The 12,176-nt window shown below is 43.9% G+C and overlaps 1 protein-coding gene across 2 annotated transcripts in view; it reads left to right on the top strand.

Moving 5' to 3' along the window:
* Positions 1 to 12,176, top strand: part of LOC121724500 (zeta-sarcoglycan) — a 228,376-nt gene that overhangs the window by 124,281 nt on the left and 91,919 nt on the right. For both annotated transcript variants that reach the window (XM_042111102.1, XM_042111109.1), the window contains exon 2: positions 3,202 to 3,396. In XM_042111102.1, the coding sequence (XP_041967036.1) occupies positions 3,202 to 3,396 (195 nt within the window). The remainder of the gene's footprint in view (positions 1 to 3,201; positions 3,397 to 12,176) is intronic.

Raw genomic sequence — 12,176 nt, forward strand, 5'->3', positions numbered from 1 at the left:
TCTGCTCTCATAAGCTGCGAAAGCTTGTTCAGATACAGCAACATTTAATTATCAGCAAATCCTCGCTGTCTGCCACACGGCATTAAATTGCAGCGCCATTTGATGTGACCTTTTTAAATTATGTATCGATTTGTTAATGCAGCCAACGCTCTCTCTGTGTATGTGTGTGTGTGAAGGAGTGGATGTCATCGCACAACTTCTTAACAATATTTGGAAGAAATATTTATTTAGCGTCAAAAAAAATAAATAATAATAATCTGTCTCTCTTTCTTCCTGGCTGAGAGTTGCTGATGTATGAAGGAAGAGACGTATTTGAAGATTTTTTTGTCTCAAGAAGGCTTTGTTCTGTTTTCCAACAAGCCTCATCAGACCGTGGTTATGCACTGTGATTTCAAAGCCACATAAATGCCATGACTAAGAAATGTCTATTCATATTTTAACAAGCAGAGGGAGATTTGTTGCCCTGCCAGAAAAACTCGCTGCCTACTCTAAGTGACTCCCATAAGCAGAGGAGTTTAAAGTGCTGTATCTCTCACAAAGCTCCTGTTGGGGCTGTGTACTCCTCTTTGAGCCTGTGAGTATGGACATATTAAAAGAAGACGTTTATGTGCGCGTCTGAGAATAACTATGTCATAACTGTGGAAATGCTGTCTAGGGTAGAGTCAGTGCAACCCACATGTAACATTTTCTGTCCAAGGGTGCAAGCATACAGTATGTGTGTGTGTGTGTGTGTGTGTGTGTATGATGTCAGTGAATGGCTACCAGTGTGGGACTGGGACTGAAATGGTGGATGTCTGCTGTCATGTGTATGTGAGACCCTCTGTGTCACTGTGACAGATAGATTCGCGGTGGCAGCGGGCAGTTTGTCAGTGTCGGCCATGCTGCGGCGGCTTCGCGCTGATGTCTATCCCCTCCGCCGTCCCCACTGTCTGGTTCGGCCGAGTTTGTGGAAGCACGACAGCGGCTGAGGGTTTGCAGAGGGGTCATGCTTGATGAGGCTGACACCTGTCTGTTAGAGTGTTCTCGTGCAGGTGGACAGCCATGCCTTTGACTTTAGTCTGCATACCAGCACAGCTGTTTTAGTATTCTTGGCATGCGCCCACATAGTCGTGGGTCAAGCCTATTTATCCCCACAATAGCTGTGTTTTTAGCACATTTTACTGGCACACAAGGCTGAATGTGTGTGGGTTCACTGACTCACACATACACGCACACACAGTACACACACTCTGCTAACAATGATGCCGTGTGACACACATTGAACATATATGCATGCACATGCACACACAAATAACAAAAATATCCACCAAAGAAAGAAAGACAGACAGACAGACAGACAGACACACAGACAGACACACAGACACACACACACCGCCCAATGCCCTGTGCTGTTCGCTTGACTACCCATGGCTGGACATGCAGTTCTGACGACTGGATGATTCATCTCCCTATAGCTTCCTACTCAGTCGGCAGTTGTCTTAATGTGTCTGTATGTGAATGCATGTGAGTGTGTGTGTGTGTGTGTGTGTGTGTTTGTGTCACACTGCCCCCCCCCCCCCCCCCTTTCCCCGTACCAAGAACAACACATCATTCCCACTTGGACTTGGTGATGTTTACCTCCAGAAAAACACCTCCACTACATTTCATCCCTTTATCTGCTCATTATTTATTTATGGCCAGTCTATTGCTATTCTTCCCCATATCTGTGTGTGTCAACGTGCCAAGACTACAGACTAGAGAGAGAGAGAGAGAGAGAGAGAGAGAGAGAGAGAGAGAGAGAGAGAGAGAGAGAAAGGGGGATAAGAAGATGAATAGAGAGAGAGAGAGAGAAAGGGGGATAAGAAGATGAATAGAGAGAGAGAGAGAGAGAGAGAGAGAGAGAGAGAGAAAGGGGGATAAGAAGATGAATAGAGAGAGAGAGAGAGAGAGAGAGAGAGAGAGAGAAAGGGGGATAAGAAGATGAATAGAGAGAGAGAGAGAGAGAGAGCAAACAGAACACAAAAAGGGGAATGAAAGGGGTAAAGGGGGAGGAATGGAAAGGGATGAGGGGGTAAAAGATGGAAAGGGATGAGGGGGTAAAAGATGGAAAGCATCTTCAATAACAGCAGCCACAGCACAGATGTAATCTGGGAGATTGAAGAGCTTCTGTGTGAGTCAGGACAGCAGCCGCCTGGCACGGAAGAGGTTAAAAAGGATTTATACTGCTCCCAGTGGCACGCAGGAGAACTGCACCCAGAAGGCTGATGGATGACTGTGTTGTCACATCCATCTGAGAAATATGCTGAGAACTAAGGGATGAGAGAGGAGAAGTGAAAGAAAAAGAAAGAAAAGAAAGAAAGAAAGAGTAAGGTGAGTGATATGAGATGAGTGTGTTGTGGTTCAGAAATAATAGAAAACAAGAAAAGACAAAAGGTACACATAAAATGAAGAGTTGCATATAACAAGAAAGCAAAGTTGCTTGCGATAGACTGAGAGAGAGCACATCAGAGAGAAAGAAAGAAAGAAAGAGTGTAAGAGCCCAGACTGATGAGAATAATCCAGAACGAGTTCTCCCCCTAATGCTATTCCATTAGATATTTATAGCAGCTGAAGTCTCGCGGCTATTGTTTGACCTGTTGAGCGGCAGCATGGAAACAAATAGGGAGCGTTTATTAACTGAATCACTCTGCAGCCTCCAGTCCAGCACCACACATCGATTCCCATTATAAATATGTATGGCGCTCAAGGACTCACCGCCAAGAAGCATCATTAGACACGGCTCCGGCAAAAAGTTCAACAAACGCGGTGGAAAAGTATGGGCGCCAGTTGTTGAGGTGGTGGTGATGTGGTTGGGTGGTGGGGCGGTGCGCCGTGCGAGAGTGTCTGCAGGGGTTAACGGGACACGTGGCTGTGCAGGAATGTCTCATCTGATTAGTGGCTCACCAAGGCTGTATTCAGAATGGCTGGATGAGCCGTTTGACTTTAGCTGATGACAGATACTCGGTCATCTTGCACCCAGTGCCCCTCTGATTCAGTTTTTTTCTCGTGCTTTCACTGTCCCTCATTTGTAGCAGTCCATAATGTAATAATAACTACCCATAATGTAATAGCTGCCAGCAACGTTCTTGATACCAGTGACTGTACATTTATGGAGGATTTATTTCTCTCTCTCTCATTCTCTCTCTCTCTTTTCCTCCCCATCCCTCTCTCCGTTCCTCTCAGATGACCCAGGAGCAGTACATCCTGGCATCTCAGCCCAACCCACTGCAGCGGCCGGGCTGTGCGCAGGCGTACCCAGTGGGCATCTACGGCTGGAGGAAGCGCTGCCTGTACTTCTTCATCCTCCTGCTCCTCGTCACCATGATCGTCAATCTGGCCCTCACCATCTGGATTCTCAAGGTCATGAACTTCACCGTGGTATGTCACTCAGTGTCGCCATGCCAACACGACACACACAGAGAGACAGAGAGAGAGACTCATATTGGCTAATTGTGTGTGTGTGTGTGTGTGTGTGTGTGTGCGTGCTTTTTGGTTTTCAGTGGATGTTTTTTTTTGGGGGGAGGGGAGGTTTCCCAAATCTGTTCTGCCCACGTAGGGAGCTGGAAACACTTCCAGTCTGATTGGCAGCGCCACATGTAGGTTGAGCTCAGCTCTGGCTCAGTGTACATCACCCCCGGCCTTCCTTCACCAATAACCCCCCCTCCCCCTCCTTGCAGTGTGTGTTCCCTCTAGAGAAAGATTAACCTGTCAGAATTTCTCTTCGTCTCCATATCCTCCATCTCTTTTCTCACCCCTTACAAAAGCCCCTTTGCAAACCCAATTTAGCCCGTTAGGTCCAGCTATGGTGGCAATATCCCATAATAATCCCAATGCCCCCCAAAGGGAAAAAACCTGCACTGGGCCAAATATATATGCAAATTAGTTTTGTCAAGTGACAAACCCCCCCAACATAAACAAACAATGAACACACACACATTCGCATACACACCACACACACATCAAATCAAAATCAACCACGAGTCACCTAAAAGCATGCCAAGGGAATTGATATGGGAGAAAGAGAGAGGAGAGAGAGAGAAAGAGGGAGAGAGAGAGAGAGTTGAGAAACCCATGCGGCCGAAAAGCAACTGAAAGCACAAAAGAAGGAGCGACTTTGGCAATTTGCGAGGCGTAGCGCAGACATTCCCCCCCGGGCCTCGGGGCTGAATCCTCCGCTTTCCCCCAAATCCAATTGTGCAGATGAATTTCCTGTGCGCACTTCCACAAGCAGGCCCTCATATCCCACCAATATTAGTCAAATCCCTCAAACTGATAAATGTCAGTGGCCCCAGAATCATGAGCTCCGCTTTGTGTCCCTCTGTGGGTACCCACTGACTGACAAAGCAGAGAGAGGGTGTGTGTGTGTGTGTGTGTGTGTGTGTGTGTGTGTGTGTGTGTGTGTTTGTTGGTTTGTTCGTTTGCTAGCAGGTGAATGCTGGTCCCTCTGCCATCAGGGCTTTGTTGGGGTTCAGGTTTCAGAGGAAGTCACAACATAGCACACAGACTCACTCACTTCCTGATAATGACGGATGTATGCACTTCTGAGGTTCTCTTCGATTGATCTTACAGACGTGTTTTCGGTGTGTTACCCAAACATGTTCGTAGCATGAACGCACTGCTCTTAAGGTGTTCTTAAGGGGAGCTGTCCACGCTAACAGTTCTGAAATATCCTCCAAATTGGTGATTTCAGGTGACTTCATGTCATTTGAACTTCGGACCTACATGTTAATTGACTTTCCGGTATCACCAAATCAGTGGTTGTGTTCGACTTCTTCCAGCTTTGTGCAAATCTGGCTGAACTGGATGCATGTTTGTATAGTAAGATTCAGTCGATCTGCGCAGTGCTGCAGGAAGTCGAACACACCCACTGATTTTACACTACCGGAACATGAAGAAAGGCAATGCGCTGCCTTCAGAAACAGTCCTTGTTATATAAGTTTATAATAGTTTGTTTTTGTCTGTAGGCACCCTATCCAAACTACCTCTGAAGCATAAGGCTATTTTGAGCCTTGTCATTGGTTTGAAAATAGTAATTTATTTTGACGTAGCTCCATGGCTGCTGCTACAGGCTATAAACTGTTTTGTTGCTAATGCAAACAGTCTAGATCAAACCTCCTCCGATTGACGTAATTTTGCTTACAAACGAAAGCTTGAACTTGTTATCCTCCATAAATAGACCCCAGGTTGTTTTTACTCCGTATCATGCCTTTAAGCAACGATGGTTTCAGGAAATGGTATTTTTAAATGTTTAGATGTTCGTAAGAGGGACTTTACCAACTACTTAGGCTTACGATGCTTGCGGGAAACTAGGCCCAGATGAGATATGGCCAAGGTTCTATATTTATCTCAGTTCCGTTAAATTAAATGAAAAAAATCCACATTACTGGCAGACATTAACTGTGGAGTGATTCTGCCAGAACATTTTACAGAGCTAAGCAGACAGATATAAAATCAAGATATTACTAAATATGAAATATTTTGAGATATGCATTGTCTGGATGAAAAAAGCAGAGGAAAATAAAACAGCTAATCTTCTAATTATTCATTCAGCAGACGGCTCTTTCCAAACTGAATTGCAGATAGGTAAAGGGTGCATTTTATTAACAAGGTGGTGTCTTTCTCTGAGCGCGAGACTAGTAAAGTTGTGGCAGTAACTGTACTAGTGGTCATAAAGGAAATACATCTTCATCAGAAGTTTGGCATTTATGAACTAACTGCTAGCATTTTAGTTAGCCTGCGGCTTGTATGTTCTGTCCTTTCATGTGTGATCTTTTCAATGCATAAAACATGCTACAGTACCAGTGACATTTAAAAGGCCTATCATGGTCCCATCCTCTCTCTGGTGTCCTTAGCTAAAGTGAATCTACATCATAACTTCAGACTCAGATTGTAATTCAAAGCCTTTTTATGGATGGAAAACTGTGTATTACACCGAATGCCCGCCATCCGAGGTTTTGAAAAATGGCTTGAGAACTTTGTAATTTCTCCACAGACTGTGCATTATAAGTGATTTGAACATTTCCTTTGGTAATTTAATTGAAAAATCCAATGAAGAATATTTATTTTCTGGGCTCTGGAATGCTAAGCGCTCATCTGTTCTGTCTTTAAGAACAGCTCATTCATCTTGAGCAATGGCGTGCCCTCTTTCTGTCTCCCTGTCCTCAGCCCCCTTCTCTCCTCATTTAGGGGCATTCTATCATTCAATTCTCTTTCACCAATGGGTACACTGAACTATTGTGCCGCTTTCTTTAGAATGTCAATTAGTATGTCAGTTTAGTTCTTTGCCTCCAACTGGTATACCTCTCAGATAGAAATTAACTCCATGAACCTTGGGGTGAAACTGCTCATTCAGTTACACACACACACACACACACACACACACACACACACACACACACACACACACACACACACACACACACACACACTGTAACGGTGGCCTCTGACACAAGAAAAGGAAATGATTATGTTGGGCACCAGGCAGCGTTAAATCTGCCGTGTCAGTTTTAAGACCCCGTCACCCTTCCCGTTTTAAAGTTGACAAGAAAAGAAACACAACACAGCATATGGTTTTCAAGCAGGTGATGCAGTGTATTAAACAAAATGGCATTCAACTCAGGACGTCGGCCACGTCGACAACAGTTCAATAGATCCAACAAAACACTACCGTACAAGGCTGTAGTCATGATGTCAACATTGGGGGGGACCAAATCTGTGGTGGGGTCTGAGGGACCCCCAAACAGAAGCCCCCCCACCCAAATGTATACTTTAAAAGAAATTACAAACTAGAGTATCTTTTGATAACCTCTATATTACACAGAATGTGGTTCTTTGACTTATTACTTACACCTGAAGATTTTTTTTAACTAAGGCTTAGACTCATAGGTTTGGAGCCTAATAAGATTTTGTCTTTTAATTTAGATTTTATTATGCTGGCGGCTAAACACACAATTTTAACGTAGTTTGAAAGGGACAGGATTCAGGAATAGGCTACTAAGACAGGCCCCTCTTCTGTCTGACTCACCTCATGTTACCCCTGTATGCATTATAGACTGGCATCTGACAGAAATTATGTTTTGTGACAACATGTAGAAACACTAGGCCTACTACAGCCTTTAATTGGTGAATGGAGGTGCAAATTCCTTTCTTTGGTTATTGTCCGCGATTCACATTAACTAGGCTATCACGTATTGTAAACATCGCCACATTTGATCACATTTTGCCTGCATGGATGCGCGATTGAGTGCGCATCTGAATAATATGCAAGATGCAACAATCTTTTCTAAGAGGGCTATACACGGTAATTTCTGGCATTACTACTAGCATATGAATGCATTAAAGACGTGAAAGAAATTACACAGGCTTGCACAAATTCATCATTTAAAATGCATCATTTAAAATGCATCAAATCATTGCGAGAATAGGCTACAATATGGAAAATGTTCCCTTTCAGTCTGATCGGCTCCAAACATGTATGGGATTTCCTTAGCCTGTGCTACACCTTTCCAAGAAGTTTTGTGAAAATTGTTCTGGTGGCTTTTGCGATATTGTTGACAGCCCTACCTCACTGCAGTAGGGTGCAGTAAATGGAAGCTTTTGATAGCGCACGCCACTAACGAAAAACGGAAAATCACCAGGACAAACCACTCAGGGGTGTAGGCTACTCTGGAACCATAGGTCAATTTGTGCGCTATTTACGTTTGATTACATTTCAGATACGTGTTGGTTTCCTGTAGGCCTACAGTAGTATAGCGCTTTATTCTTTCTTTATTTTTCTATGTCCGAATATTGGGGGGGGACATTTTGGTCATATTTGAATATTGGGGGGGGGGGACACGTCCCCCTCAATGTCTATGGTGACTACGGCGCTGCTACTGTACATCTATGGCGAACAAAACAATAACCAAAAAACAAACAAATGAAAATGAGCGGCTTAGGAGGGGCTGGCAGCAAGTGTTCCTGTGTGTGTGTGTGTCCCGGGAGGAGAGCAGCCAGGAAGAGATGAAAACGACGGAGGCCTAGTTGAAACCGAAGTTTTTGGAGGAGGTTTAGGGAGGTATAGGCTCGATTAGCGAGGCAAAAAGTGTAGCCTAACACTTCGCACTAATCCAATAGCACAGTACCTTTATAATCCACACGTCCGTTCCGAAAATCCACGTTCACTTCCAGTAGTCCAATAGGTCCATAGATTTTAGTTTACTTCCAGTAGTCCAATAGGTCCATAGGTTTTAGTTTACTTCCATCAAAGCGCTTCCGAACTTCCACCGAGCTACCGCAACCTCCGACACAACGCATTGACTAAACATTCAACTCCCGGCCTGTTTGACAGCTCACTTCCTATTTTGTTTAAAGCGAGACTCCAGCTCATGACCTCCACCACACCTGATTGGCTAGTCAATTAGAAGGTCACTAAGCCAGTGAACTACTTCAAGTGACAATAGTGAGGAAGTAATATATAATAAAAGTGTGATGTAGTGAAAATAAGTAAATCAATATATTTGGGTAGATTAAATATTGTATGTAAACATGACAGAAACGTGATTCTATCACAACACACACACACACACTCAAACACACCCACACACGCATGCACATGCACACGCATACACACACACACACAAACACACACACACACACACTGATACTCTCTAACTTTCCCCTGCAATCAGCCCAGCAAATTTGAAAGCAGATCAGTAAGGCCTTTTGAACACTGCAGAGACACAAATTCTCTTAAAGTATTTATATGTGTGTGTGTGTGTGTGTGTGTGTGTGTGTGTGTGTGTGTGTATGTATGCGTGTGCATGTACGTGCGTGTGTGTGTGTCTGTGTGTGTCTGTGTGTGTGTGTGTGTGGGTGGGTGTGTGTGTGTGAAAGAGAGAGAGAGAGAGAGAGAAAGTCTGAGTCTAGTGGTGTTGTGGAGTAGTAAATCGATATTCCACAGTACACATCAAATGATTTTGTGAAACTGTGGATTTTTTTATTTAATTTATATAGTATATTTAGTATTTAGTTTTGTTAGTTTTTCTTATCTTCTACTGTCTATTGTACAGTGGAGTTTTGTTATATGTTTATACTTATATTTCCCATTTCTGCTGTTAGTGCATGTTGTGTGTGATGTCTGTATGCTACTGAGACCTCGAATTTCCCCTTGGGGATCAATAAAGTAATAATAATCTATCTATCATCTATCTATCTATCTATTTTTAAAGAAGGCTGTGTTTTGGGGCACCTCCTCCTGTGGTGCTAAGTGGCCTCCTCTAATCTCCTCACTGCTGCAGCCCAGAGCCCAGACTAGAGCCTAGAGCCCAGGCTGCTTTAACATGCATCCCACAGCCTCCATTATGGCCTCCAAGCGGCTACCTGTGAGCCTCAGAGCAAAGCCAACTTGCACAGGCCTGCACATGAGAAGGGCACAAGTGTAGGAGACTAACACTCCGCCACTTTCCTCCTCTCTCTCTCTCTCTCTCTCTCTCTCTCTCTCTCTCTCTCTCTCTCTCTCTCTCTCTCTCTCTCCCCTCTTCTCAAACACACACTTCCCCCTCCCCCAGGGTAGTCTTTGCGCACTAAGCTGGACAAATGGAGTAGAGCAGTGGGTATGAAGTGTGCTGAGATGACCCTGAAGCTGTGCACAGATTTGCTTGCTTCAGTGCGAGTGCCAGGAGGGAATACAGTATGTTTTGTCTGTTCTGTGTGTATGAGTGTGTGTGTGTGTGTGTGTGTGTGTGTGTGTGTGAATGATGTGGCTGTGTGTGTGTGAATGTGTGTAAGAGTGTGGGTGTGTGGGGATGGGCATATGGCAGAAATTAAGCATACATGATATATTTTGGAGAAGTATGTCAGGTACTTAGTTTATGCAAAATAGTGCACAACCATTAAAGAATACTGATTTTACTTCATGAAAATCAAATTTAAGTTGAGCTTTGTTGCCATGACAAGTATCAATTATAGTAACCAAAGTAACCAGTAACCAAAGTACAGTAATCTATTCTATTTATTATTATGTTGTGCCCCATCTTTCCATCTTCCAATCTTTATATATGTATATTATATTAATGTAATATCCAGTATATGTGCATTAACACTACAATTATAGTGTAAGTATTCTTTATGCAGACCAGGTGCATAATTATAATCAAGATGTGGGCCATAAAGTCTCTGGCTGTGTGTCTCTGTCATGGTGTGTGTGTGTGTGTGTGTGTGTGTGTGTGTGTGTGTGTGTGTGTGTGTGTGTGTGTGTGTGTGTACACATATGTGTGTGCTTTAGTGTGCATGCGTCTCCCCTCTCCTGTCAGCTCTCGCCTGACTGCCTTTGTTTGCGTCTCCCTCTGAACGTCGGCAGCTTGTTTACAGTCAGCCAACAGCAAGCTAAAGAATCAACACGTCTCCTCACATCTGTGGAGACGCGTCGTGTTGGGGCTCTTTGGTGAGTGATGCCATGAAGCGCTGTCATGAGTTACCAGCCCCAGCGAGGTGATTTCCCCGCAGATCAAACGCTGTCTGTCCTCCCGTCTCCCCAGATACTGTACCGCCGCAAATCCTTTCTCTTTCCCTCGTTTTTTTTCTCTCTCGCCACATGCTTTTCAAACGTGCAGACGCTGCGATTACATGCGCGGACTCGATAAGAGCGGCTGCTTTGATCGTCGCTACGTGGCTGTCCTTCGAAGCACAGAGCAATGTAGAGCTCCTGAGTAGTTCTAGAAGAATACAGCATGGCAGCAAACATTTCAGCACCAAACAGTGCTGTCTTGTATTTATAATGGGGACTGATGTTTTATTATTTTGTTTAATTATTTAAGTATGTACATACATTTCTTTGTTGGAACATATCCCAGATAGGAAAGCCTTGCCTGAGCTTCATGCGGAGATTATGTATATTTCATGTAATTTCTTTATGCACGTTCACAGCTTGTCAGATGCGGTTTTGTGGTCCGATCATTAACAGCCATTGTGGGTTTTTTCACACCCCTCTCTCTATGTGAAAGGCCATGGACATTTATTGATGAGTTTTAACAGTGTCAAAGCTGAGTGTTTGGCTAGCAAGTTATAGCCAGAGGGCATATTCAGCAGTAGAGCACCACTGATGAAATATTAAAGAACAGCTTTCAAATGACACAGCACAAAGGGGTCATGGCAATCATTTGCACTGTGCTCTTATTGGCTGCCACTATTAGCCCTATGATGAATAAGGCACCACATTTGACTGATTACTGCAGGATTGTTTATTAAGGCTCAAAGCCATGGGTCAGATGAAGGCAAAGGGCATATTTAGCATCGTTTGTTTGTGTGTGTGTGTGTGTGTGTGTGTGTGTTTTGGGAAGCGCAAAGTCCCCCTCACCCGAGAATCGAAACCCAGCTTTCTAGGATTCCGTAAGAAAGCAAACGGTAAACTTGACACCCATGCCGCCGATTTTGGGGTCAGATCCGACTGGCCTGATCTCAACGATCTCTGCAACTGGACTGCTGTTGACTTGCAGTGGTCTGGAGTCAATGCCACACATGTTACACCTCATGAAGTAATGATTAAGGATACAAACATTACTGTGACTGCAACAGTACACCAAGATGGTCTGCGCTATTCAGTTCCACCTGGAAACAGTCACGCGTCTCTGCTGTCAATCAAACACCAGCAGCGTCAGAGACATTGGAGAGGACTCAAACTCCAAGGAAAGCTTGCATGTATCCCTTTTGCAGATCACTCCATCTCACACACACTTTTTCACAATTCATCTATTGATGAAGACATACTAATTTTTACAGTCAAAGTGAGGCTTCAGGTATACAACCTGTCAATCTGGTACCCTCGTTCCCACTCACCATTGTGTATACATCATGGACAAGAGCAAGTCATAGAATCCATGTCACACATTAAATAGCTGTCATTTTTACAAAAGTCTTTATGTATCCAGGCATGATAGGATTGTGGACATTATATCTGGAAATTTATCATCGTTACTTTCTCCAAATGTGTCAATACATGTAAATTGTGTTGTTAGACAACAAAGTTTTCCACGTGTTCTACAATGTCTGCGTTTTCTGATAATAATGCCACCAGGCCTGAAAATAATGGGTGGACTAAAATATCATTTTAAGAAGAAATGGAAGAAACTAAAGACCCTACAGGGAGTAAGGTGTGTGGGTATGTGTGTGTGTGTGGGGGG

The sequence above is a fragment of the Alosa sapidissima genome, chromosome 1, assembly GCF_018492685.1.
Source record: "Alosa sapidissima isolate fAloSap1 chromosome 1, fAloSap1.pri, whole genome shotgun sequence".
Classification (NCBI taxonomy): domain Eukaryota; kingdom Metazoa; phylum Chordata; class Actinopteri; order Clupeiformes; family Clupeidae; genus Alosa; species Alosa sapidissima.